Consider the following 25,237-nt stretch of genomic DNA (forward strand, 5'->3'; position numbering starts at 1 on the left):
AGGACATCATCAACTGTCACAGCAGACAGGCAGGCTTCTTGTGATGCAATGGCATATGCCTCTCCTGGGGCTCAAGTGTAAACATATCATCTGAGTCACCATTTTAGCCACATGTTCTTCAGTTGATTCACTTGGCTAAAAAAGATCCAACAAGATTTCCTTTAGGATGAAAAGTTTATTTTGCCTTTTACGTAGAAGCAAAACTAGTGAAAATCAAAGTATAAAAATAAATACAGTTCACAATAGACATTCCAGTCAAAGTAAAAACAATAAAAATAATGCATATAAATAAAACTCCTTCAAAAGCACAAAACAGTATCTGGCACTTTTCCGAGAGAAAACTGTCAACATTCAAATGTAAAACACACAAACTTTTACCATGAAATCAAAAACACTCCAGTTTCTCATCCTTAATCTAAAAGTAGTTGCAACTTTTCCAAAACATAGTTCACTTTAGCTAATTCATATTAATATACACAAACGTTTAGCTCTTCTTCCTTACTGAAGAGCCCACAATGATACACATAGAGTCCTGAGTGTTTGAAACGATAAAGCAGTTTATCATACTTGAACAGTAACTGCGGTATACCTTTCCTATGAGCAAAACTTTGTAACCTGGACCTTTTTTGACTGTATTCTTTTTCTCTTCAATGAATGGTAAGTCTTAACAGAGGAAATCAAGTTTATACCCAGAGAGGGTCATTATTTTGTAACTTCTGGCTGGGTATAAAAGTCAAATCTCAGATGAAAGAAAATCAGAAAAACAATCTTTATCTCCATATTCCTAAAAAGGTTATTAAGAATATATAGGCTGCATTTTCAAAATACTACTATCTTTAAAATTCAAGTTATAAGGTTCAAATATACACAATCCCAGTGTTATGTAAGAAGCACAAAGCCCTTTTTGGAATTATATGGTAAGTGACATTCTGTTTCATAAAATCATGTTTTCTTGGTACATTGTTGGTTGATGCTTTTAATGTTAGTCACGAAAGCCATAAATCTGAGTACCTTTACTGCAGGTTTTAAACTAGACAGTATTACTATGCTATCTGAGATCCGGAATTCTTATTAAATAGCCCTTTACTCTCTCCTATGTAAAGCATGCTAGAAAAAGAGGACTGAACAAACAAACAACACAGACTAGAACTAGAACTAGCCGCATGCGCTCCACTGCCCCACCACAGTGCATGCCCAGGTGCTGGGTTCATGAAAATTGTGCTATCGTCTTTAAACCTGCCACCTTCCAGGGTAGTGCATATAATCTAGCCTACATATACCTAATAGGAACACACGTGAAACCTAACATTTCTGTAAAACAACTAGTTGTATGCAGGAATGTGTTCTTCTACCCAAAACCAAGTCACCCCCCCACCCCCTACCATCACTTATTTGGGATTTAGCAAGGCAAGTGTTTCATTCTAGGTAGCTACACTGCAAGGCAAAGGATATGGGATTCTGGGAGTTTAAAATTAGAAAAATTATTTCTGCAATAATTTCCCTTTGAATAGAACAGTATCTAATTTGTTTCTCAAATTCAGCAATTTTTAAGTATATAGTCATGAATGAAAATGAGGTTTTAGTGCTAATTTACAATTGGTGATATCTTTCCTGGAATTTGTAAAGATAAGTCTAAATGTCTTCTTATGTCTATAAAAAAGGGTGACTGCAGACCTCCGGGCACACACACTATGTTTATATGGGCTGAGCTCAGAAACGAGGCAGTTACTAAATGCTGATCATTTTTATATAAACTAGCATTAATAGAAACTGAGGCAGGAATGTTCCAAGCTGAGCAGATCACACAGGGCAGTGCTCAGCCCCTGCTGTCCCTGCCTGCACACAGCGTCCAGGGCTAAGGGGCGGCCCCAACCAGAGTGGAGCTTGGGGCAGCAGTCTTGCTCCCTGCTTCATCCCAGTGAGTGCTGTCTTCTTAAATTGTCGCAACATTTGGCCGCTTTCTTTGGATTTTTCCTGCATATGCTCCTAAAAATAGAGCAAAATTATTATTACTTCTCGAGGTTAGAAATGTTCTGTGACATAATTTAGTAAGTTACTAGGCATAAAGCTAGGCATTGAATGTTGTTAAACTTAATCCTGAGGTAGAAATTGTAGCACAGCATCAGCAATCAGCTGCCTTGGCCGACAGAGCTAGAGCTGGAGGCTGAGAACTCAGCTGAGCCTCCCTCTCCTGCTCTGTTCCTCCAGTCCCTGCTCTCCTCTGGTCAGTGGTTTCCAGACCTGCTGCGTGTCCGCTCTAACATATATAAAATACTTCCAGCATGGGCTCTGAGACTGAAAATTTGTAGAAACTATACTTTAAATGCTGTGCAGCAGCATCCTTAGGCACTTGAAAATTCAGCCTGCGAGAATGCTATCTGACCATGACAAAAACGGGCGTATGGAACTGGATGTGCTAACTACAACCACTCATACAGAGGCTGTCTCAGAAGATTATAAGTTCAAAGCCAACCTGGGCTATAAAGTGTGCCTCTCTCTCATGTAAAAACAGACAAGGTTTTTAAATAAACCAATTACTAATAAAACACTTAATACTCATGTAGACCAAATCAAGCCATAATTTCAAATTTACTTACAACATAACCCAAGACATTAGAAGTATCCCAGGGTAAGGTAATTCTGTTAAGAGCAATGATGGACTGAGAATTAGCACTATGTCAAATTCTCCATTTATGTAAAATTTACAAAGAACTGAGAATTCTGTGCTTTCATTATCTATACATTCGTACATTAATAAAAAGGCATTTTGCTCATTTAGAAAGGTAAAAAATACACATGTTGATTATATTACTAACTGTGCTGCAGTACAATTAAACATAATAGCTATAAAACTGAGTTCCATTACACATTATTAACTGCGGCAATTTCCTGTTTACAGTGTCAATTACTCAGTGGGAAGAGCACTTGCCTTCTTGCTTATAGACTCACAAGTGACAAATCATGGAGATGAAATGCATGAGAAAAAAAACATGGAACCACTGCGGCACACTGATGCTATTGGGCAGAACAGTACTTAACTCCACAATGATTGTCCAGCCACCAAAGTGTAACCGCAGCTCACAACACTCACATGAGAAGAACTGAAAACAATCTAACACGCCCATAATGTAATCAGCAGTCACAGAGCTGCTGATTGGTCTGACTTCTTGCAAAGCTAATCAACTGTCTCAAATAAGCAGGCTCTGACCTTCAAACAACTCTAATGATTGTCACTCAGTAATTTCAAAAGAAAACCTTGTAAAATATCCTAGATAGATGTGACATTACAAACTATGTGCACAGAATTTGTGCAAAAGGTCTATAATGATCTCACATCTCCTGATAGCTTGTTCCCTCTTAGAATCTAGGAATGACCAGTAATAACACCTAAGACTACAGGAACGGTAACAAAATCACTTGATGTGACACTGCTTCTTCTTATCTAACTTGGGAGAATTCACTCACTCGTGTAGTTACAAACACTGCCTAACAGTTTATTAGCGGGGACTAGAATTAAGTCAAGCTCCCTCCATCGCGTGGGGATTAGTATGGCTGCTGTGAGTGTCGGAAAGCAGCAGCTGAATGCACAGCAGTAGGAAGGGTTTTCAATGGGCTGCATAATCCAGTGAGCGCAATCAAAATGTCTTAACCAAACACCAACAAATACTATAAAGCATTTGGTAAGAGTTTTGACTAAGCTCAAGACTGAGTCTGTCTTTCTTGCCACCATAAATTGAATTTTCAAACAGGTTTCAGTTTCACCGGTGAATAATGTTCAGATATTGAGTATAAGAAGATTTGGCTCAGGTTTCTTACAGGGGGAAGGTTAGGGCTCCGCCCACCACCTGGCATATTCACTGTGGATCCTGTGGTCATGCACAGACTCAGAGACCATGGCTAACACACTGCACAAGGCGGAACAGACCCACATGAGATGGCCATTTCTACTCAGATATAAAGGTTCTAAGTAAGCCTGGACAATTCTACAAAACTTTCCAAATTAAAAAGAGCTTCCCATGAAATGACTAGTCATTAAGACAGGTAGTCTAACTCATAGGATTTCCTGACACCCACAAAATATTAAGACAATGGTCACCAACAGGAATATCCATGAAAACTATGGTGGCAAGGAAGAATGCGTGTCCCACTGCGACGCCTGAGTCAGGGCAGACTGTGCACACCCCTTGGTGATCGGGCTCCAGGAATTCATTGCTACACACCTGACACAGGCGCTCTGTTAGGCACTCTGCTCTGTGAAGACTTCTGTCTATTTTGCACAACCCCCTTCACTGCTGTCTTAGGGGTTCTAATTGAATATAAAAAGGTTAATCAGTCACTTGCATGACGGTCTGCACTTCAGAGAAAACAAGCACACAGCATCAGCTACTCAAAGCACAAGCTGGAGAACGGAAATCCCACACACACACACCCCGCCATCAGGAGAGCTGCGCCTGTGTTTCCGCAGAAGACCAGACTCCTGCTTCACACTTGGTTGGAGAATCATTGGTGAGGCTAAACTTACTTGATGAAGAAGCTTATATTAAAACATATAATGAGTACGATGGTATGAAATGAGAAGTAAAAACATGCCCACAGCAGATGGTAACTAGGAGAGTCACACAGCAGCGCAGCACGAGGGCTGTCTGCACACACACAGACTGGACCTTGATGGACACAATACAGCACAGGCAGTAGATCTTGTACTGATCCTGGCTTGAACACTTCCACATCCCCATGTGGCATTCTTACCCTTGTCTACTAAGTAGCCTATGAACAGGTGCATTCTGTCCTTGGTTTGGCTGAAGGACTCTGTTGACAAATTAAATGCAAAATTAATTCCAAAGACAAATTCCACTTTTCCTACTTTCTCTCAACGGGTGAGAGGTGACAACAGTGAGGTTAGAAGCCATCTGTGCTATTGATCCCAAGGAGGAGCTGACTGACTACATACTGTGCTATGGATCCCGAGGAAGGGACTTACACTTGGCTCACCGTGAGCTCAGACCTCAGGTTTTCATCAGGAAAGCCATAGCCAACACATGCAATCCCTGAGCCTTTAAAGGATTCCCTGATATTCCTTACAAATGCCAACTTCTCAAATGAGACAAAACACTCATTTTACAAGAGGGAAGGAAGACAAACTGTATGAACCAGAAAGTCAGTGTTCTGAGGTCTTTTAAACAAGTACCCAAGACTCCCTGGTAGTCTGAAATTTCTGCCAGAAATGGCCTGTCCTACAACAGTGCCAGGAACCTCTGACCTGACTCACATGTGGCCAGGAACAGGGCCAGCCATTAACATGAGCGCTGAGCCTCAGCTCCTCCAGCTCAGTGGGAGTGCCCATTGAGGCACAGAAAACGTTGCTGGGTTTTTTGCTTTGTTTTGTTTTAAAGCAAGCTGTAAACATAAAATTTTCTTTGAAAAAACAGAAAAAAGCAATGCGTCTCCAGAGTGACTCTCACCTCGTCTCTGAAGGGCTTTGCTTCAGCAGGAACTTCTTATTTGGCATTCCCATTTCGGCAACTCTAGCACAATATAAAGACAAGGACACTGTTTGAGCAGGGAGGGAGCAGAGGGCCTGGGACACGAGGGCCTGCTAACGGCCCTGCTGAGCAGTGACAAGCAGCATCAGGACAAAGGCTAGGGAGCCAGACGGACGGCTCAGAGCCTGAGCGCCACTCCTGCAAAGGACCTGGATCAGGCAGGTTCCCAGCAGCTCACAACCGTCTGTCACTCCAGTTCCAGGGGACCTAAAGCCCTCTATGGCTTCTGTGAAAACCAAGTGGACACACAGTGGACAAATCCACATGCGGGCAAAACATTCATACAATCAAAAAATGTCTTTAAGTTTCTGGGTTTTTTTGTTTTGTTTTGTTGGTTTTTTCTTTTTCTTTTCTTTTTTTTTTTTTTTTTGTTGTTTGTTTGTTTGTTTGGTTGGTTGGTTTGGTTTTTTGGATTTGGTTTTTTTGAGACAGGGTTTCTCTGTATAGCCCTGGCTGTCCTGGAACTCACTCTGTAGACCAGGCTGGTCTCGAACTCAAAAATCCGCCTGCTTCTGCCTCTGCCTCCCAGAGTGCTGGGATTACAAGCGTGAGTCGCCACCGCCCGGCAGTCCCTAAGTTTCTAAATGACAGTTACTAAAATATACTTCCACTTGAGCTTTTGCCCCAGGATATCTTCCTGATATCAAGAGGAATTTATTCAAGTGGTGAAATAATTACATATTAAAAAATAAGAGCCGGGCAGTGGTGGTGCACGCCTGTAATCCCAGCACTCTGGGAGGCAGAGGCAGGCGGATTTCTGAGTTCGAGGCCAGCCTGGTCTACAGAGTGAGTTCCAGGACAGCCAGGGCTACACAGAGAAACCCTGTCTCGAAAAAAACAAATCCAAAAAAACCAAAAAAAAAAAAAAAAAAAAAAAAAAAAAGAACTATTCAAATTGTTTATCAGTCATACAAACTGATTGTTGATAATAATTTATAAGTTATCAAATGATAAATCATTTTAATAAATTTCTCTATCTAAAGAGGAATTTCTACCCAGCATGGTGACACACACCTTTAATCCCAATTTAGGCTGCAGGTAACAAAGGTTACAAAGTCACTTTAAAGAGAGAGAGAGAGAGAGAGAGAGAGAGAGAGAGAGAGAGAGAGAGATTTCTATAAGAGCGAATTGTTATTTCTAATTTTAATTTTTACCTTACGCATATGAGTATTTTGCCTAAACAGAGTGGGTATAGAATGTGTATGCGGTATCTATGGAGATCAGAAGAGGACATCTGGGAGTAAAACCCCAGTCCTTTACAAAAGCAGCCAGCGCTCTTACCCACTGAGCCGCTCCCCATTCCGTGTTTACTTCCTACTGGAACAGACCCGGCAGATAACTAAAATTAGGGGGCAGGCAATAAAGTGACAAACAGAACTTACTTCATGAACTTCTTCCTGTCCAGGGACTTCTGTGTTGCCACCGAAAGCGCCACTCGTGGACTTTTCATCTTGTCCTTCAAGTACAAAAGGAGCATCAGGCTGACCGGTACCAATGGCACTGGCACTGAGCTACAGTATAAGACAATCCAGAGCAGGGCGGTGGCAGCACACACCTTGCTCTACGTGGGCCTGGCTGTCCTTAAGCAGTCTATATCAACCAGGCTGGCCTTGAACTCAGAGAGATCTACCTACTCCAGCTTCCTGATTCCTGGAATTAAAGGTGTGTGCCATCACAGCCAGGCACTTAGCTAAAGTTTTTGAGTAATCTGATTTTAAGCACAGTTAAAATTATTATTATTATGTATACTTTTGTGTGGGGTTGCCATCCAGCACTCTAGATATGCAGTGTTCTCAATTAATTTGGAAACACTTTTCAGACTTCAAAATGACAAAATCTATATGAAAGAGCTAAGAATACTCAAGCAGGGGCAGTTGGCAGCTTCCTGTGAGCTGTGGGAACAAAACCTTCAAGGTTTTAGACCTCAAACCCAATCCCAGCACAGCACAGGATTCTGTGTCTGTGCAGTCCCTGGGGAGCTCCCTACACAGCTCAGTGGTGCTGGGACCCCTGGGGTCCATCTGTCTTTGGAGCTGCTGGGAATGCCAGGGAGCGCCACCACCCAAGCTCAGTGAAGTCCCCCAGCAGAGCCGCATGGCGAACAGACCATCTGCCGGAGCAGTTTCTCTTTGCGCGCTTCTCGATCATGGTGGAGGATCGACATCCTTTCAGCTGCATCCATCACGAAGAAGATGTCATGAATACCATACAGGGCAGCTCGCAACTAGGTGTGAAAGAGGAAACCAGTGTCTACACCCAAAAGATGAGGCTGGAATTTAGTAATACAGTGTATACTGTGTATATTGCTTTCATTTGGAATAAGAAGGTACAGACATTTTCACTGAAACCTATTTTCCCTGTTTAAACAAAAAGAGAAATGTATTTCCAACCATGGACTCCAGTTAGGAACGGACCAATTTCTCCAGTTAGGAACCCTTCAGGGCAGCAGCATCTACCTGAGCTAACACTCGCTCCTGAAGGGAAGCATCTTGGGCTGAGACGACACCTCTCTTCAGAGGGGCTTCTGACTGAAAACTTCGTATGAATTCCATGGTGTCCTGAAAGGAGAGACACTCTCTCAAAACCAGTTTTCTAGAAGTTTCCTTTTATTCTTTCTCCATCAAAAACTACTGAGAACACAAAAACTATTACTGATGCCCTATCAAGCAGCCGTAGCCCCCTCACCACATTTCCTTGCCTCCTCCTGTCCAGAATGGCAGAGGGACTGCAAACACTGAAGCTATGCTGTTCAGGCTGGCTTCTGTATCCTCTCCATGAGCGAAGGCCACCTGACTTGGTCAGGTGGTCTGGATTAGCAGTCATTTGAACCCACATCATTAACTCAAATGAGATGTCAGGGGACCTTAACGGCCCATCTGTGAGGACATTTGTATGCTATAGTGAATGCCAAATCTAAAACAATCTAAAAACTCTGGTATTGGTGAAAAGGCAGGCAGTGGCAATCCTTGACCATAGTAATGAATTTAGAATTGTCCCTAGTGATAGACAGGGCCCAGAGGTAGCTCATTGAAGAGTTAGATGCTAAGGATAAAGAGGAGGAGTATGACAAGGAAGTAAACACATGGACTTACAGGGCCAGTCCTATAGTTGTGACCTACAGGGGACTTCCCCATCTATCAAAAGGCCACACAGCAGAGCAGAGGCTGCCAGAAGCAGGCGCTCCCGCACTCCCACACGGCATAGCCCAGGGCGGGACCGAGGCTCAAGGCGAGAATCTGGGTGGGCGGGGCAGATAAATGGCACTAGGAGGGTGCCAGTGCTGAGTGAGATGGCCTGTGCTGCTTTAAGACTGCTCAGGCTGGGGATGGTGACCCATAGCTGGGACCATGTGGAGAAGCTCAAACAGGACTGCCATGAGTTTGAGGCCAGCATTGGCTAGAGTGAGACGATGTCTCCAAAAATAAATAAATACTTTGTGGAAGAGAACCATGACTTTGCCCACTCAGGAGTGGATTAAAGTAACTTTCTTTCTTTTAAAACAGATTCAGTTATTTATTTATTTATTTATTTAATGTATATGAGTATACTGTCGCTCTCTTCAGACACACCAGGAGAGGGCATCAGATCCTATTACAAATGGTTATGAGCCATCTTGTGGTTGTTAGGAATTGAACTCAGGACCTCTGGAAGAGCAGTCAGTTCTCTTTACCACTGAGCTACCTCTCCAGTTCTAAGGTCATTTTCTAAAACTTATTCACACCAGTTCTCCCTCTTGAGAGGCATCACGGTGTTACCAGCAGAAGAAACTCTTATTCATAAAGGTGACACAATCACAGGTAGTTTATCACACAAAAAGCATCTTCCCCAGCTCCCCTCTGGGCAGGCCTTCCCAACCCTGCCTTCTTCACTGTGTGCACACTTGTGAGCCAGGGGCTGTGTGGTGAACAGCATAGGAGCATAGAGGTAGAGGGGACGGATGGAAATGAGACAGGGAGAGCTAAGAAATATCTGCTGAGAGCCTCAGGATAGCTACCCTTGGCCCTAAAAGACCCAAGATCTCAGGGGACTCCTGCCTCTATTATTCCTAACAGGGACAAGACAGAAGTCTATTAACCCAGGCCCAAATTAATTAACTCAGCATTGCCTGGAGCCTTTTGGCAGATGGCAGTCACATGCCCCGCCTCTGACACAGGCTAATGTCTTGCGCCCTGGTCTGGGTATAGCCCACTCTGCTGCAGCCTCTGGGGTGGAGGCTGTCATTTCCCACCTCTCCGACTAGTTTTCTGTAACAGAACAAGTAGAACTGGGGAAAAGTTCTCAAAGTACTTGAAATAGTAAAAAACTGTTTTACCTTTGTACAAGCTCACTGTATACACCTAGGGCTTCTATGTTAGGATGCTCTTGTTTTTTCTTCAAAAAAGATTTATTTTTTATGCCTGAGGGTTTGCCTGCTCATTTTAGGAAAATAATCCCAACTGCAAGTCCAAGAGTGCACCAGGGCTGGGGAGATGCTCAGGAGGAGAGAGCACTCTCTGTGCACAGAGATGAACATGAAGTCAAAGTTGCAACACACATGTAAAAAGCCAGGTGTGACTGTGTGGCCTGTGACTCCAGTGCTAGGCAGACAGGCTCAGGCGGCTGGCTCAACTTGCTGGTTGTCAGGGCAGCAGCACGCCCAGTGAGAGGTCTGTCTTAAGGTAATTAGATGGAGAGTGAAGATCAGGACACCCCATGTCTGGCTGTGAACACACACACACACACACACACACACACACACACATGCATGCGCATGTAAACAAACAAATAAATAAGTGTGCAGCAGCCATGTTATGCCTAGAACGAACATTCCACACACAACTATATTTTTGGGGGTGAGGGCAGTAATCTGGAAAAAACATCTAAGTAATCAGATTTATGAAATCAACTAAGTTACAATAACTAAAAAAGTTTGATCTGAGTTCTGAGCTCAGATGTCAGAAGACTGAAATGAAGCGAAAAACAAGGAATTTCAGTAACCTTACTTTTACAGTTTGTCGAAGTTGCTTCAGTTTGTCTGTTTGCATAAGTTTACGAGTAAGAAACCCTTTTGCCACGGCAGTTATTTTATTAAATTTTGTTTGTATTTCTGGACTAAAAACCTAGAAAGAAATTAGAAACAATGCTGTGAGAATCTTAGCACCATACTTAATTGTGACTCAATCTATTACCACCAGCATTCTAAGAACATTCCTTCCTAGACATTTGCTTATAGAGTTTCATCTGTACCAAAAATAATAAACTCATGTTCAGTATGCAACCTAAAGCAAAGCTCTTTAAAAATATAAACTAGTCTGGTGAGATGCTCAGTAGGTAAAGTCACTAGTCACCAGGCCCTTGGACCCACAGGGTGGACAGAGAGAACCAACTCCCACAAGCTATCCTCTGTTCTTACGCTGTGACATGCAAGCCCCCCACTCCAATATATAAACACGCAAAAAAACCTGACAGACATATAGCGAGGTTCCCCACCTGAGACCATTTAGCTTGGGCCCGTCCAAAAGGCCTTGTTACTGAGAGTTTGGTCACGCCACTGGTCAGTGATCCCCAGAGGTAGAACGGTGCTTCACTTGCGGAGCCAAAGCTATATTGTAGGGCAGAACTTATGAAGCCTAGAGAAACACACAGTACAGACTAGTATAGTTATCTGTGGCATCATACTGAATGTCACATAATCAGAATATGCAAAATGCTATAATAAACATGTGTGACACTCGATGAATAACAGCCATCTCAGAAATTGAGCCAAATGCAGACATAAAATATCCATGGGTACTCAGCTTCTGTGCCAAGTGGAGCTCTTCAAGACAAACAGAATCTCGGGATAATTGATGCTGTGAAAAGATCTTCCTGCTGCTGGGGAATTAGAGGTAATTCCAAACCACTCAGGAGATAACCGACAGCTCTCACTTGAGCATGTCACCTGCTGCATGAATGAGCGGCCGGGCTCTAGGCCCAACTGCCTGTTCTTGTTATGGTGAGTTCCCCCATGGACACCTGCTCTGTGGCCTTAGATCCCATATCATGTCACTTTTTGTGGCTACTAAGCAGCAGGCAAATAGGGGTGGGATGGGCATTACATTACCAGAAGGAAAGTATGGATCAAAATAGCTTACTGCACAATAACTTTCAAGCGGAAAACAATTCTTAAAAGTCTACCAGAGTTGTTTGAAGTCTGCAGTGAGTCCACGTGGGACAGCATTGTTTCCAGCAAAGCAGAATCGCTTCTTTTTCTCCACTCTAGCTCCAGCGCACTGTTCAAGTCAGAGATGTCTGTCGTAACTGCCTTCTCCTTCAGCATCTTCTCCTGCTCTTCGATTTCCTGCAAGTTGACCATGTATCATTGCATGCTAGATCCTATAATGGTATCTGAAATGTCACTGTAGGCTTCGCCTGAAAGTGTGTGTAATGCAGAGTACATTATTGTTTTATCAAGTCCTCCTCCCTCAAAGTTATGACAACTGGTTCAGCTGATTTCACTTTTTAAAATGTTAGTATTTTTTAAAAGTGGGGTGTGACTATAAAATCATAAGACAAGTATCTTTGTGATATTGTTCTTGAAAATGTATATTCAGCATCTATCTTAAAAATACCTATAATGAGGGCTGGAGAGATGGCTCAGAGGTTAAGAGCACTGGCTGCTCTTCCAGAGGTCCTGAGTTCAATTCCCAGCAACCACATGATGGCTCACAACCATCGATAATGGGATCCAATACCCTCTTCTCGTGTGTCTGAAGACAACAACAGTGTACTCATATACATTAAATGAATAAATAAAAAACTTTAAAAATATTAGGAATTGAATCAATGAAGGATTCAATGATGTACCCTTCCACAAATTACTCAGTGTCTTTTAGGCGAGTACCTAAATGTTAGACTTCGCATTCTGACAACAAAATATTATCTACACATCAAGCTCAATGACCACCTCAAAATCAGATATACAGAGGGCAACTGTCAGTCTATGCACATGGCCCAAACCATAACTGACTAAGCTGCCTGCCAGCCACCCATCTCAGGGCCTCACCTTTTGCAGTTGCTCCTGCTCCCTCTCCTGCTCAGCTATGAGGAGGGACAACTGCTGGGCATGCTGTTCCTCTAGTCTCTTCCGCATCTCTTCAAAAGCTAACATCTTGCTTTTCAGTAGCTCCTGGCCTTCTGAAAAGAAACTTGTGGTTAAATTGAGAAAACTCGCCAAAAGTCAAACAGTTCATATTTTTTGCCATCAGCCTGAGCCATGCTTCTGACTAGAAGGTATTCCTCACATAATGTAAGCCAGACCCAGCCCATTCCCCAGTGAACCATTCTCACTGGCTTCTCCTTCTTTCTATTCAGTAAGAACAGCATTGCACCTCGCCTTCCCACTCATTCAGCAGACCTCCTGGAGCCAAGGCTACCCGTCTCCAGAGTCTCCAAAGTCTGGTTAGCTCTAAGATGTGCTCCTTAGGGGTAAAGAGAATGCAGAGGTTAAGAGCACTCACTGCTTTTCCAGGGAACCTAGATTTGGTTCTCAGTACCCACATCAGGTTGCCCACAACTACCTGTAATTCCAATTCCAGGGAATTGGATGTGTTCTAACCTCCTCAGGCACTCATATGAATGTGGTGCACATAAACTCATGCAGATACGCACACATACAAATAAATCTTCAGAGAGATGCGGTTCTCAATGCATTGCACCAGTATCTACTTGCGACTGTCCTTTTCCCTATCTCTACTTTTCTTTTGCTTGTGTATGTGTTACGGAGCATCCACGTGTTTTCATGTAGGTGTGTGTATAGAAGCCATACGTCAGCATCAGTAATCTTTCTTTTCTTTTCTTTTTTTTTTCCGAGACAGGGTTTCTCTGTGTAGCCCTGGCTGTCCTGGAACTCACTCTGTAGACCAGGCTGGCCTCAAACTCAGAAATCTGCCTGCCTCTGCCTCCCAAATGCCAGGATTACAAGCGTGAGCCACCACCGCCCGGCCTATCAGTAATCTTTAACTGCTCTCTACCTCATTTTTTGAGAGATCTTTCCCAGTCCCCAGATCTCACTGATTCAGCTGAACTAGCTCCCAGTGAGCCTGGGAGCTTCCTGTCCCCAGCACCAGTTACAAGTGTATGCCACTAAGTCTGGCCTTTCATGTGGGTGCTGAGGGTCCAAAGCCAGGCAGCTCCTTGTGCTTACTACGTCAGCACTTTACCAGCCAAGCTCATTCTCTAGTTTTGACTTTTAATAAAAAGTCATTTTGTTGGTTATAACCCTTTCTTAGTTTGAGACTTTAAAACTCCAGATTTTAGTTACCAAAAAAAAAAAAAAAAGGTTATTATGATTATAAAGGCTAACTTAATGCTGAAATGCCAAGCATTACACATGTGTAGTATGTCAATTTTTTTTTTTTTTGAGACAGTCTTACCATGTAAGTTCTTGGCTGGCCTGGAACTTGCTATGTAGACCAGGCTAACCTTGAATTCAGAGCTCCATGTACCTTTGAGTGCTGGAATTAAAGATGTGTGCCTCCACGTTTGTCTGTAACCGCTGATTTTAGTGAGCATTATTTGTTAATATCTTACTACTATAGTTTCCCTGTTATTTGTTCCTAAACATATTTTATTCTTTTATAACAAGTTGCATGTGTTTAAGAGCATTTTTAAACAGAAGGGAAAGTAAAACATCTTTGAACTACAGCCCCTCAGTTCAACAGTGCCATTGAATAAGAGTCCATTTGACTACAAGAACTCTCTGAGTGAAGAGACACTGGGGCCATGGGCAGCTGCAGCCAGGCTACGCCCCACCTCCTTACTCTCATAGGACCCAGCCAGTTGCATGACCAGCCACAACCTGTATGTTTACCTGGCTTGGCAAGTGGGTTCATGTTCTTTGACATTCACTGAGGTAGCCTTCATCCCCACACAGTTCTCTACTTGGAGGACGCAAGGTGACTGATTCCCCAGGTACCAACTGTTTTTTTGGGGGGGATGTGTAGGGGGCCATATTTCCATTGTTTTGGAAACGGGGTCTCACTATGTAGCCTTAGCAGGCTCAGTGGACCAGGCTGGTTTCAAATCTAGAGGCCCACCTGCCTCTGCCTCTGCCTCCCAAATGCTGGGATTAAATGACTGTGTCACCTCACCCTCCTAAAGAGTGATTTTATTAAGGTTCTTATAAAGGTGATTTTTGTTTGTTTGCTTGCTTGCTTGTTTGTTTTGAGCCAGAGTTTCTCTCCATAGCCCTGGCTGTTAGGGAACTTGCTCTAATTTAAGAAATCTTAACAGGCTCAGTGGTTAAGACCACTGACTGCTCTTCCAGAGGTCCTGAGTTCAATTCTCAGCAACCACATAGTGGCTCACAACCTTCTGTAATGGGATCTGATGCCTTCTTCTGGTATGTCTGAAGACAGCTATAGTGTACTCTATATAAAATAAATAAATAAGTCTTAAAAAAAAATAAGAAAAACCAAAACAGAAACCTTAACAAAGGGCAGTAAGCACGTGCTATGTTTCTAGTAAGATCAGTACAATTAAGTGCCCATACTCACTGAGGACAAGTTCTTTTCACTTCTAAGTGTCCTTACCTTTGGGGCTAGTTTCTAGCATCCTATTCTTGTTGCTGTAGAGGGATCCCTTCGGATATCGTCTTTCTGGAAGCCGTTCCCTCTCCTGCTCAGCCACTCCCGCTGTTAGAATATAAGGACAATTTTCTTTTTGTAAACTATCAACATCTAAATCAAGTCTCCGCTTAACTTTTTCAAAACTGTTATCTATAAACTGTTCGTTTCCACAGAGCACTGGCGGTGTATCCATCTGTTGTCTGGAATTCTGGGTTTGCATAAGTAAGGGAGATGGGTGTTTCACATCGTAAGATTTATTCAGTTCCATTTGTAAATTGCAGGAGTGTTTTGTTAGCATACTGGCTGACTTGAGTCCACACACATCTTCCAAGGATTGACTTGACACACACTGACTGCTGGGTCTCAGTCCATGCAACTTGGGTACAGGCATACACGTACTGTCCACTTTCTGGGCTTCCCTGTCATCAGCTATGAAGGGACCTTCCATAGCAAACTGCTCAACAGTGACATTGTTGCCTAATTGATTTCTTAAAGCCGGATGCACCTGACTTGGCTTACCCACAACCATCTCTCTTGCAGTATCAGACATGATCTTGGTAGAAGAAACATTACTTGAACAAACTCCTGTCAAATCAGTTGGTGACTTTGGCACAATTTCAGATTCGTTTGTTGTTTCAGCAGCAGCTGGGGAGATTCTATCCACTGCCTCTCCTTTGCCCTTTGGGCTTAGCTCACAGGCATTTACTGGGTTGTTTATAAGGATCTGACATGCTGACGAGGAGCGGGCATGCCTTCGATGCATTGTAGGACTCATGCTTGGCTCTGGACTAGGTAATTTGGCATATTGACCTGTAAGACTTTTAACTTTATGTTCAGTAACAAAGGTAGGAATAACTTTAAAATCTGATTGGGCATCTGGAACAGTGGGAGGAGCAGGTCCTGCAGGCAAGTCTGTTTTAGAAAAGCTAGCTAAAACTGATGTGCCCATGCTGTTTGCTTGTGACGCACCTTGGAGGAGAACATTTGTCTTATTAAGGCTTGGTTTGTCGGGAATGGCAGAGCCACAGTGCCTGCCTATGGACATGGGTGGGGCCTTCTCCTGGACACAGCTGCTACCCTCAGCAGCATCGTTTTCTTTGTCTGAATGAGTTTCATTAACACTTCTCCTTAAACTACTTCTCAGACTCCGGCTAGACTGTTCTCTTTCCACACATTCCTTTGACCTCTTCATTAGATTCTGAAGGCTCATTATGTAGGGATCTGGAGTGACTTCAGCCAAACACGATGGGTCCTGTTCTTCCTTTACTAAGAGGGGACCATCAGAAATGACAGTCTCCTGCGAGCTAGCTGAGGAGAGCCTTAGTGCAGCTCCATTTTCTGCCTGCTTGCTTTCTGGACTCTCCTGCTGCTCCAGAGAAGCAGACCCCTCTGAGTCTCCGGGCAGCCCCATCTTCTGAGGGCTTTGTTGGTCCACATTCTTCACAGGCAGAAGTCCAGTTATCTTCTCAAGCTTTTCTGACGAACAGTGTTCAGTGGGACTCGGCAAGCTGTTTGGAACTGTAACAGGAACATCCAAGTCTGAGACTTCTGGATTAGAGTAAATGGCTTCTGTTGCCCACTGATCAAAATCACTGGCATTTGGTGCTTTTCTAACCTGAAAAGGGACATTTAAAAATTAGTATTTCTTCGTTATAAAACAAACAAACAAAGCCTTTGGGGTTTTGTTGTTGGAGTTGTTTTGTTTTTAAGACAGGCTCTCTATAAAAACCAGATTAGCCTTGAACTCAGAGATCCTCCTGCCTCTGGCTCCCAAGCACTGAGATTAAAAGTGTACCCCACCTCAAAAAAAAAGGCTTCAATTTCACTGTTTTCTAAAATAAAGTAAAAAGGGAAGATTTAGAGTTCTGACACTTGAAAGCACAAAGGATCTGTCATGCCTGTCACCTGAGCCCTCAGCAGACTCAAACAGGATTGATTTAAGATCAAGACCAGCCTGGATTACAGAACGAAAGACAAAAGACAAATAAAATACACTTAAAAACCAATTTCTATATCCTAAACTGCATGGAGATCAACCACAGAAGAAATGTATAGGTTATCCTAGCCTGCTTACTCAAAGGGAAAAGATAAATATGAATACCCATATAAACAAATTATCTGTGTTCAGTTTAATCCTGGGATAAAAGCAATGTCTTTAACTGCCTTCTGGTTTCATACTCTTACTACCAGTAACTACTCCTAAGACAAGTCATCACCCAGCAATAACAACATGTACAATAAATGTCAAGTAAGTAAATGTTTTACACAAATGACTTAGGAAACAAAGACAACCTGTTTAAGACATCAGTAAGACTCCTGCCTCCCACATGCTTATTCAAGAATCTCCTGAAAACTCCCTCGGAGGGGCTAGCGAGATGGCTCAACAGTTAAGACATTTGCTGCTCTTGCAGGGCACCAAGTTGAACTCTCCCAGAACACACAATTCAGCTCACAAGTGAGTCCTAACTTCAGTTCTAGGAGACCTAATGCTCTCTCTGGCCTGCACAGGCACCAGACACACACACGATGCACATACATACAAGCAAAATATAAAAATAAGACTTCTTAAAAAAAAGTTTTAGCTGGGTGTAGTAGATACACCATTAATTCCAGAACTCATGAGGCAGAGGTAGGAGGCAGCAGGTGGATGTCTAAAAATTCAAGGGCAGCCAAGGCTTCCTAGTAAGACCCTGACTCAAAAACAAAACAAAAAAAACTTTGAGAAGCTTTGTCTCCTTGAGACGACCACCCTGCCTCTACTTTGCTGAGGGTCTCTCTGTGACCCCTGTGTGTACCAGCTAGAAAAAAATGTGGTTTGGTTTTTTTTGTTGTTGTTGTTTTGTTTTTTTGAGACAGGGTTTCTCTGTATAGCCCCTCTGAACTCACTCTGCAGACCAGGCTAGCCTCAAACTCAGAAATCCGCCTGTCTCTGCCTCCCAGGTGCTGGGATTAAAGGCGTGCGCCACCACCGCTCAGCGAAAAAATGTGTTAAACAACCCTCCCCATAAGATGGGGCATTTCTGGAGCAAATGATATAGTTCATCCATGTTGTTTATGTTTCTAAAAATTAGAAATTTTCAACTTAAACTCAGCTTACAAAGCCAGCTTTAATCAGACCAGTGACAGTCAGTGAAGACAGAAAGCTGTATGTTTTCAGACAAGTAGGTCAGCAGCCGACACGGTAGGATGAGAATAACTCATGATGTGTACCTCAGAGACCAAGCAGGAAAAAGGGAGAGCTCATTACATCCTAAATACTAAAAATCTGGAGAGGCTGTTTTTATAGGCTTTTGTTTTGCTTTGTTTTGTTTTGTTTTGCTAGACTATATGGCACTTGAGTTTCACCTTATAAGTCCCAAGACACATAATGGTCTCCAGGTACTGTGCAATGAACAATACAAGTGTACTTAGTGACAACCTCAGAATGTAAATAAACCAAAAGAAGTGCATATTCCTGAGATCCATGGACTCACTCCCAGGCTTAAGTGACATAGATTATTCTGCTATAGAATCTTGCATAGTTCACATCTTTAATACTCAACAGCTATGTGCCTTAGGTTAGACAAACTACATTTATAAACTTAAATCGATAACTGAATCATAGGTTTCATAGAGGAAAGAGGCCGTCCAAATATCTGTAGTCCATGGAATCCCTGTCTATATAAGGAATTCCTTATAGCTGACATTATGTATGCTTTTCTAAACAGAAAGTTCTGGGACTCAAGAGTAATTTCATTAGTAGACTCAGCTAATAACAATTTGATACTCTCCATGGGCTAGATCCAGAACACTGTCATTTCTGTTGTAGTAACCAGCAAGTCAATAAACTACTGTACACTAACCAATGTAGACAGTAGTTAAAATCTACTACCCACACTACATACAACTCCACAGGTGAATGAAGGCAGTAATTAGTACAAATACCCTAAGCAAAGTACAAATACCCGCGGCCATCCAGCAGGAGTCACAGAGGCAAACTACAAACCCCAAAAGAACAAAAGGACAAAAGTGTTATGTGTTGCAGAAATTACTTTTTCCACTTAAATCATTGATGTTTCTTTTTAGTATGAAATGACCCAAACTATAAACAAGCTGTTTACACAAATCTGAATTAATTTAAATAAAAATAATTACAAAAGGGTATAGATAATGTTGTTTAAATGATTTCAATTTCGAGATATATGTAGGCCAGCCTATTTATTTAATCCAGATGACATTTTTCCTTACCTAAAAACAAAAATTTCATACATGTACACACACACACATACACACACACACACTTGAAGGCAGTTATTTACTTTAGCAGAGAATAAGAAGAAGGTAACACAGTGACCACCCATAACCCACCACTTAGTTCACTCTAAGGTGACATCTTTGGACATATCCTAAAGGATGTAGAGAAGTGACATGTAGTGACAAGGGCAGAAGCTGAAGGCTCGAGGTGAGACTCGCTGAGTCTGATTAGTTCAGGGGTTAACTACAATGGACAATTCTATCATCTCTGATGCTGAGAATTCAGTTTGTAGTCACAAGACAAACAATAAGCAATTATACCCAGTGTATAGTGCTACTGTCTAAGGACCCTCTCTGATTCAAGTACTGAGCAGTACTAACAAACAAATGGATTCTCTCCAACGAATTACACTCAAACACATCATATCAATAGGCATACTCAGCTTCTCTGCAAAGCTTACTTCTGATGTCTTCATTTCAATCTAAAAGAGTTTAGTTTGATGACCCACCTGAACATTTTCAAGAATCTCCTGGACACGAGTCAGTAAGGCTTTCTTCCTGTTGGCCTGCTTTCTTGTTTGCACATCAAGTGCTTTCTGCTTTTCCTCTTGAATTTTCTTTCTCTTCTCAATGGTAAGCTGCAAGACATCATAAACATGCAATTCAGCGGTAAAAGAATCAAACTGGTCAGTTTTGAATCAGAACAACCAATCCCTGTATGAAGCCTCGGAGCAGTGTCTGGGGTAACCTATCTATTAACACTCCAGGGGCTTTGTCACATATGACCTCTGCATGTCACTGAATGTAGCTTACTGCCACTGAGTCAAGCTCGAAGAAAAAGTACCTTGCTCACTTCTCAAATACTAATGGCAGACAAAATGACCCTGGGAGCTGCCGCTGCAGCGTCTACCTGACAGCTGCTGGCCTGAGTCTCACCTAGTCTTCAGCTTCTGCCCTTGTCACTACATGTCACTTCTCTACATTAGGATGTCTGTCACCTTAGAGCTGAGTGGTAGGGTATGAGTGGTCACCGTATTACCTTCCAACCACAGTACTACAACATTCATTACAACGTGCTGGCCAAAAACGTGGATCTTTTAATGCTTATATGACAAAAATAAACTTAAGAGTTCTTTAACTTTCTGATTTAAAATATGGTCACAGTTAAAAATAACATCAAATTCACTATGAAGACGAATATATGTATTCCTTTACCCCTTGCCAGAGAAAGAACATATCATTCTTTTTTAAACTTGCAAATGGTTAACATTTGTGTATACGGAGTGCCACCTATGATCCAGGGATGAGTCTAAGCATTTCACATGTCTCCATTTAATTCCCAAAAAGCGTAATGAGCATTATCGGCACTTTCTGTCTGTATTCACTTTAACAGTTAATGAAATGGACCACAAGTTCTGCCCAGCAGGAGAATGGCAGGAGAAGCAGCCTGATTTAAACCCAGGCTGAGGTTCCGCAATCCCAGCCCAGGCCAGCCTTCTGTTTCTATTTGTAGATCTACCTTATTCACTTTAATGGGAACATGAAATTTATACTATGGACATTAATGGGTTGGTAATTAATCTTTTTGCTATTTTGTTTGTTTGTTTTTTTTGTTTTGTTTTTTGGATTTTTTTTTTTCTCTGTATAGCCCTGGCTGTCCTGGAACTCACTCTGTAGACCAGGCTGGCCTGGAACTCAGAAATTCACCTGTCTCTGCCTCCCAGAGTGCTGGGATTACATGCGTGTGCCACTACTGCCCAGCTTTGCTATTTTTTTTTTTAAAGATTTATTTATTTTATGTATGTGAATGCACTGTTGCTCACTGTCTTCAGACACACCAGAAGAGGGCGTCAGATCCTGTTACAGATGGTTGTGAGCTACCATGTGGTTGCTGGGAATTGAACTCAGGACATCTAGAAGACTAGGCGGCACTCTTAACCACTGAACCATCTCTCCAGCCCTTCTTTTTTGCTTCTGAGACAGAGTTTCTCTGCATAACAGCCTTGGCTGTCCTGGAACTCGCTTTGTAAACTAGGCTGGCCTCAAACTCACAGAGGTCTGCCTCTCAAGTACTGAAATTAAAGGCATGTGCCACCACACTCAGCAATCTTTCGCCATTTTAAATGATGTTGTGATAACTTGTACATATTTATTTGAACACATCTGTAAGATATTTTTTCCTGAACAGAAAAAATCTGAGTCAAGAGTTACAAACACTTAAATTTTGATGAACACTGCCAAAACCTGCTTGCCAAAAATAGACTAACCTTCTTGATAAAAGTGCATTAAACATTCATTTTCCTCACAGCATGAAAACATGAAGTCCTGTGAGATGGTTGCAGACCTAGTAGGCAAAACAATACTACCTTGTTTCTATTGTATTTCTGTGATTAACACTAGGCAATGCATCAGCTGTTTATAAATCTTATATTTGATTTTCAGTGAGCTGCATTAGTTGTTCACTAGATTTTAAAAGTTATTTTAAAACAAATAAGGGAGAAGGAGAGATGACTCCAGTTTAGAGCACAGTGCTCTCCAGAGGACCAAAGCTTAATTCAAAGCTCCTCTGGTCTGTCACTCCAGTTCCGGGGTCTGAAGCATTCTTCTGGCCTCGTCCAGCACCTACACTCGGGTACATATGCTTAAGAATGGAAGAAATATTTCATAAATAATTACTAAGTTTACCAGTGGAGAAAGTACAGCCACCCCATGGAAACGGATGAGTGAGACGCTTTCTGACTGAGCGGTCAGGAAGCTGTCTGTGGACAGTGATGCTTCCTGAGCTCGGGCGAGGGCTTTCTCACAGAACTTCTCATATTCCTCCATCTTCCCACCGCACACTAGGAGAAAGAAAATTGCTCTTATTAGTATGCTGACAAAACATGACTTACCACCCAAAAGTACTGGAAGATTTCTGGAATTTTCTGTCTGTGCATCTGAAGGCTTCATTTTGATGCCATGGACATGAACTGACTTGGGCAAAAGTGAAAACAGAAAATCTCCTGGCTCTGGAGATTTTATTAATTAACTTTATTTTATAGTTGAAAGCCTGAGAGGTCACTAAGGAACTCAAAAAATCAGTCCAGCAATTTCACAAATTCTAGAAAACTCTGGGGTTATGAAAATCCCAGGTAACCTGAAGGATTAGCCAGCCTAAGCCTTCTTTTTAACATGTGTTAAGTATTTACTGATTGCCTGTTTCGCCTAGCATTGAGCAGCTCTGGCTCCAGTAAGGCAAAGGAAAATAACAAAAGAAACATTATACATCATACACATTCAAATTAAAGTCAAGGAAAAAAACAGTACAAATAGAAATGAAGAAAAAGCACTTGAAGTTCGGAGCTACAGAACTTCTCTCTGTTCTATGGCTTATATTAGTTCAATTTGTACACAGAAAGATCCAACTTCAAAGAAATAACTGATTCTCTAGAGAGCCGAGGTCATTCTGCAGGCTTCCATGCACTTCTTAAACACAAGACTAAGAAGCCACATAACACTTCCTGGTACAATTCTAACATCTCACATCTCAGTATCTTAACCAAAGTTTCCAGCAGATGATAAATTAGAAAAGTCCCAGTAAATCCATTACATTTTAAAAATACATTCTATTTACTATTAAATGGAGTATAAATGATGTTATATCATTTCTGTGCTTGTGGAGTACAGTATGACAATGGATTGGACATTCAAGCTCCGGTGCTCATGTGAGACTGGAGAAAGCTCCTGATGGTCTAGAGCACGACAGGACCTTCCTCCCCCTCAGTTTCAGCTTACCTATCCTGTCCTCAAAGAGGCCTTCTGCAATCAGCCCATCCTAATTCCCCTGCCTTACTCACTGTCACAACACCCTGCTGTCTCCCAGACTCCTCCGGAGTACTTACCACTATCTGAAATAACCCCGTTTATTTCCTTGAGTTCTGTGTGTCTTCTTCCACCAAAACGTAAGCTCCATAAGAGCAGGCGTCTTCTCAGCCCTGCTCACCGAATCACCATGGCACGCGACGGTGTCAGCACACAGTGGGCACTTAATGCAATTATTGAATAAATTAATTAGGACAAATAGATCAAGCAATGTAAAGCAAGACTAGCAGAATGAGGAGAATTCTGAGAATGGTAACCTGGAGAAGAACTCTATTCCCAGAGACCTGGGAACCTCTCAATTGTAAAAGCAGTCATTAAAAAGAGAGCCCGGATTCTTCGATTGTGCAAGAGGGCACTATGTGTCCCACACCAGTTACCACTCGCAAGCAAGGTTTATTTTAAGGGAGTCTTGATGACAAGGTGATCCCAACCTCAAACCTACCACCCCATACTTTAGCATCAGGCATTACTGGTCTATGGTCCACTTACATTCACACCAGCCTCAGCAGGTCCAGGCACGCCTCTTCTACTCCACTTATACCTAATTACGAGTGACCTTTGTTCAGTGAGCCTCTTGGCAAACCCTATAGCCTCATGGCTCCTATCTGCTCATTCATAACCAACAGCACTCAGGAATGTCACTGAAAGGAAACACAAAGGTAACACAGCTTCCAAGCAGGCTGCTTACCACTAAGTTTCCGCAAATACATAAACTTCCTATAGTCCGGAAAAGGGAACGATATGTTATTTAGGAACATACTGTTTGTACATTCATGGTAGGCTAATATTATCCCTGTGCCCCACCATCTACAAAGTGGGGCTCTGTCTCAAAGCGATCTTATGAGACAACAACGGGCTACAGCGCAGACAGCAATCAGCAGTACTGTATGTAGGCCAAGAAGACTTATTGGTAGAAGTGGGACTACTCTCCAAATGGAGTCTATAATATAGGTGTTTTATCACCTGCGTGTGAGCTCTTGGAGAAAAGAGACAATGTTTGGTTCTTCCTGAGACTCAAAGGTGACTTGAAAACATGAGAAAGGGCTTTCTCATTCAAATCCATCTCTTAGGGTAGGAAGTAGTCAAGGGTAGGAACCACCTAACAGCATCAAGGGTGCTTGAGAGAACTCGCTTCATTATCCTCCTGCCGATGCCCTAGAGTGGCAAAGGTGGAGTAAACAGCGCTCCTACGGCCTTCAGTTGTGGTAACCAGTATTTAGAAATGGCCAGTACACACCCTGGGGGACGCCTCCGTCTCCAGCACTAAGGGAGAAGCCCAAGCTTCTCCAGCACCAAGCTGAAGCTCCAAGCCCTGTGCCTACTCTTCAGCGCAGGATGCTTCACTGGGCGGAGCCAGCATCCAAGCATTCCCTCGGAGTACCCCTGACCCCAGTCCTCAACTCCCACCTCCCCATTCCCGATGCCTGCAAGGGCTCGTGACCGAGGGAAGCCAAGCCCGACCCGGAACGCCGGCCTTCCGTCCCGCGGGACACCAATGCAGCCTCCCCGGGTCTCCGCTCAGCCTGGACCGGTAGAAAGACGAACCCAATCCTCTAGCACTCATCTGACACCTACTGCCCGGTCAGCTTCTCTGCCCGTGGACCAGCCTCCTCGATAAGCAAAGGCCTCAGTCGGTTCAGACAGAGCGCATCTGGGTCCGCCGCCTTCTCCTCCTCCTCCTCCCCGCCATATTACGGGTCCCTCAGGCGGCAACGCGGGATCCTGGCAACCGCTGTCGCCGCCACCAGCTCAACTCCACCCCTCAGGCCGGTACTTCCGGTGGCTGTTTGGCGGGCAGTTGAAGCGGTTGGGCCTCCATAGACTACAATCCCCAAAGTGCATTGCGGCACATCAGCGATGCTTACACGTTCTTTACGCAACCGAGATGCATGCTTGGAAGAGTAGTCTTCAATGAAAACTAAGGGTTTTGACTATAAATTACCATAGAACTTCTCAGGGCCTAAAGCCCCGAGTTCCTTGAAGTTGTCGGGTATTTTGTTTGTTTGTTTGTTT

General features: G+C 42.9%; 1 protein-coding gene across 6 annotated transcripts; it reads right to left on the reverse strand.

Annotated features, from left to right (window-relative positions):
* Positions 1-170: 170 nt before the first annotated feature.
* Positions 171-24,978, reverse strand: Ccp110 (centriolar coiled-coil protein 110). Of its 6 annotated transcripts, none has more exons than XM_052200342.1 (17): positions 24,800-24,978; positions 23,714-23,765; positions 23,245-23,387; positions 22,049-22,203; positions 19,873-20,001; positions 15,095-16,745; positions 12,568-12,698; positions 11,700-11,862; positions 11,013-11,152; positions 10,526-10,642; positions 8,000-8,101; positions 7,651-7,767; positions 6,926-6,999; positions 5,463-5,525; positions 4,750-4,809; positions 4,221-4,306; positions 171-1,986 (listed from the first exon to the last, which is right to left on the reverse strand). In XM_052200342.1, exons 4-17 carry the CDS (start codon positions 22,187-22,189, stop codon positions 1,934-1,936), a joined length of 3,027 nt encoding a protein of 1,008 aa, XP_052056302.1. In that variant the 5' UTR covers positions 22,190-22,203; positions 23,245-23,387; positions 23,714-23,765; positions 24,800-24,978; the 3' UTR covers positions 171-1,933. The 6 variants fall into 6 exon arrangements, with proteins under 6 accessions (XP_052056302.1, XP_052056293.1, XP_052056309.1 ...); XM_052200333.1 differs by having other exon boundaries at positions 23,714-23,865; XM_052200349.1 differs by lacking the exon at positions 23,714-23,765 and having other exon boundaries at positions 12,568-12,695.
* Positions 24,979-25,237: the final 259 nt, after the last annotated feature.

Source organism: Apodemus sylvaticus, chromosome 1 (assembly GCF_947179515.1).
Source record: "Apodemus sylvaticus chromosome 1, mApoSyl1.1, whole genome shotgun sequence".
NCBI classification, from domain to species: domain Eukaryota; kingdom Metazoa; phylum Chordata; class Mammalia; order Rodentia; family Muridae; genus Apodemus; species Apodemus sylvaticus.

What these genes read in the sequence shown, in the direction of transcription:
- Ccp110 (XM_052200324.1), bottom strand. Translation starts at nt 22,189, where the DNA reads ATGGAGGAATATGAGAAGTTCTGTGAGAAAGCCCTCGCCCGAGCTCAG. An exon ending in AGAAACTGCTCCGGCAGATG is followed by an intron (nt 7,000 to 7,650) that starts GTCTGTTCGCCA and finishes TTGTACTTGAAG; the next exon opens with GACAAGATGAAAAGTCCACG. An exon ending in AGGCTACTTAGTAGACAAGG is followed by an intron (nt 4,307 to 4,749) that starts GTAAGAATGCCA and finishes ATATTCAATTAG; the next exon opens with AACCCCTAAGACAGCAGTGA.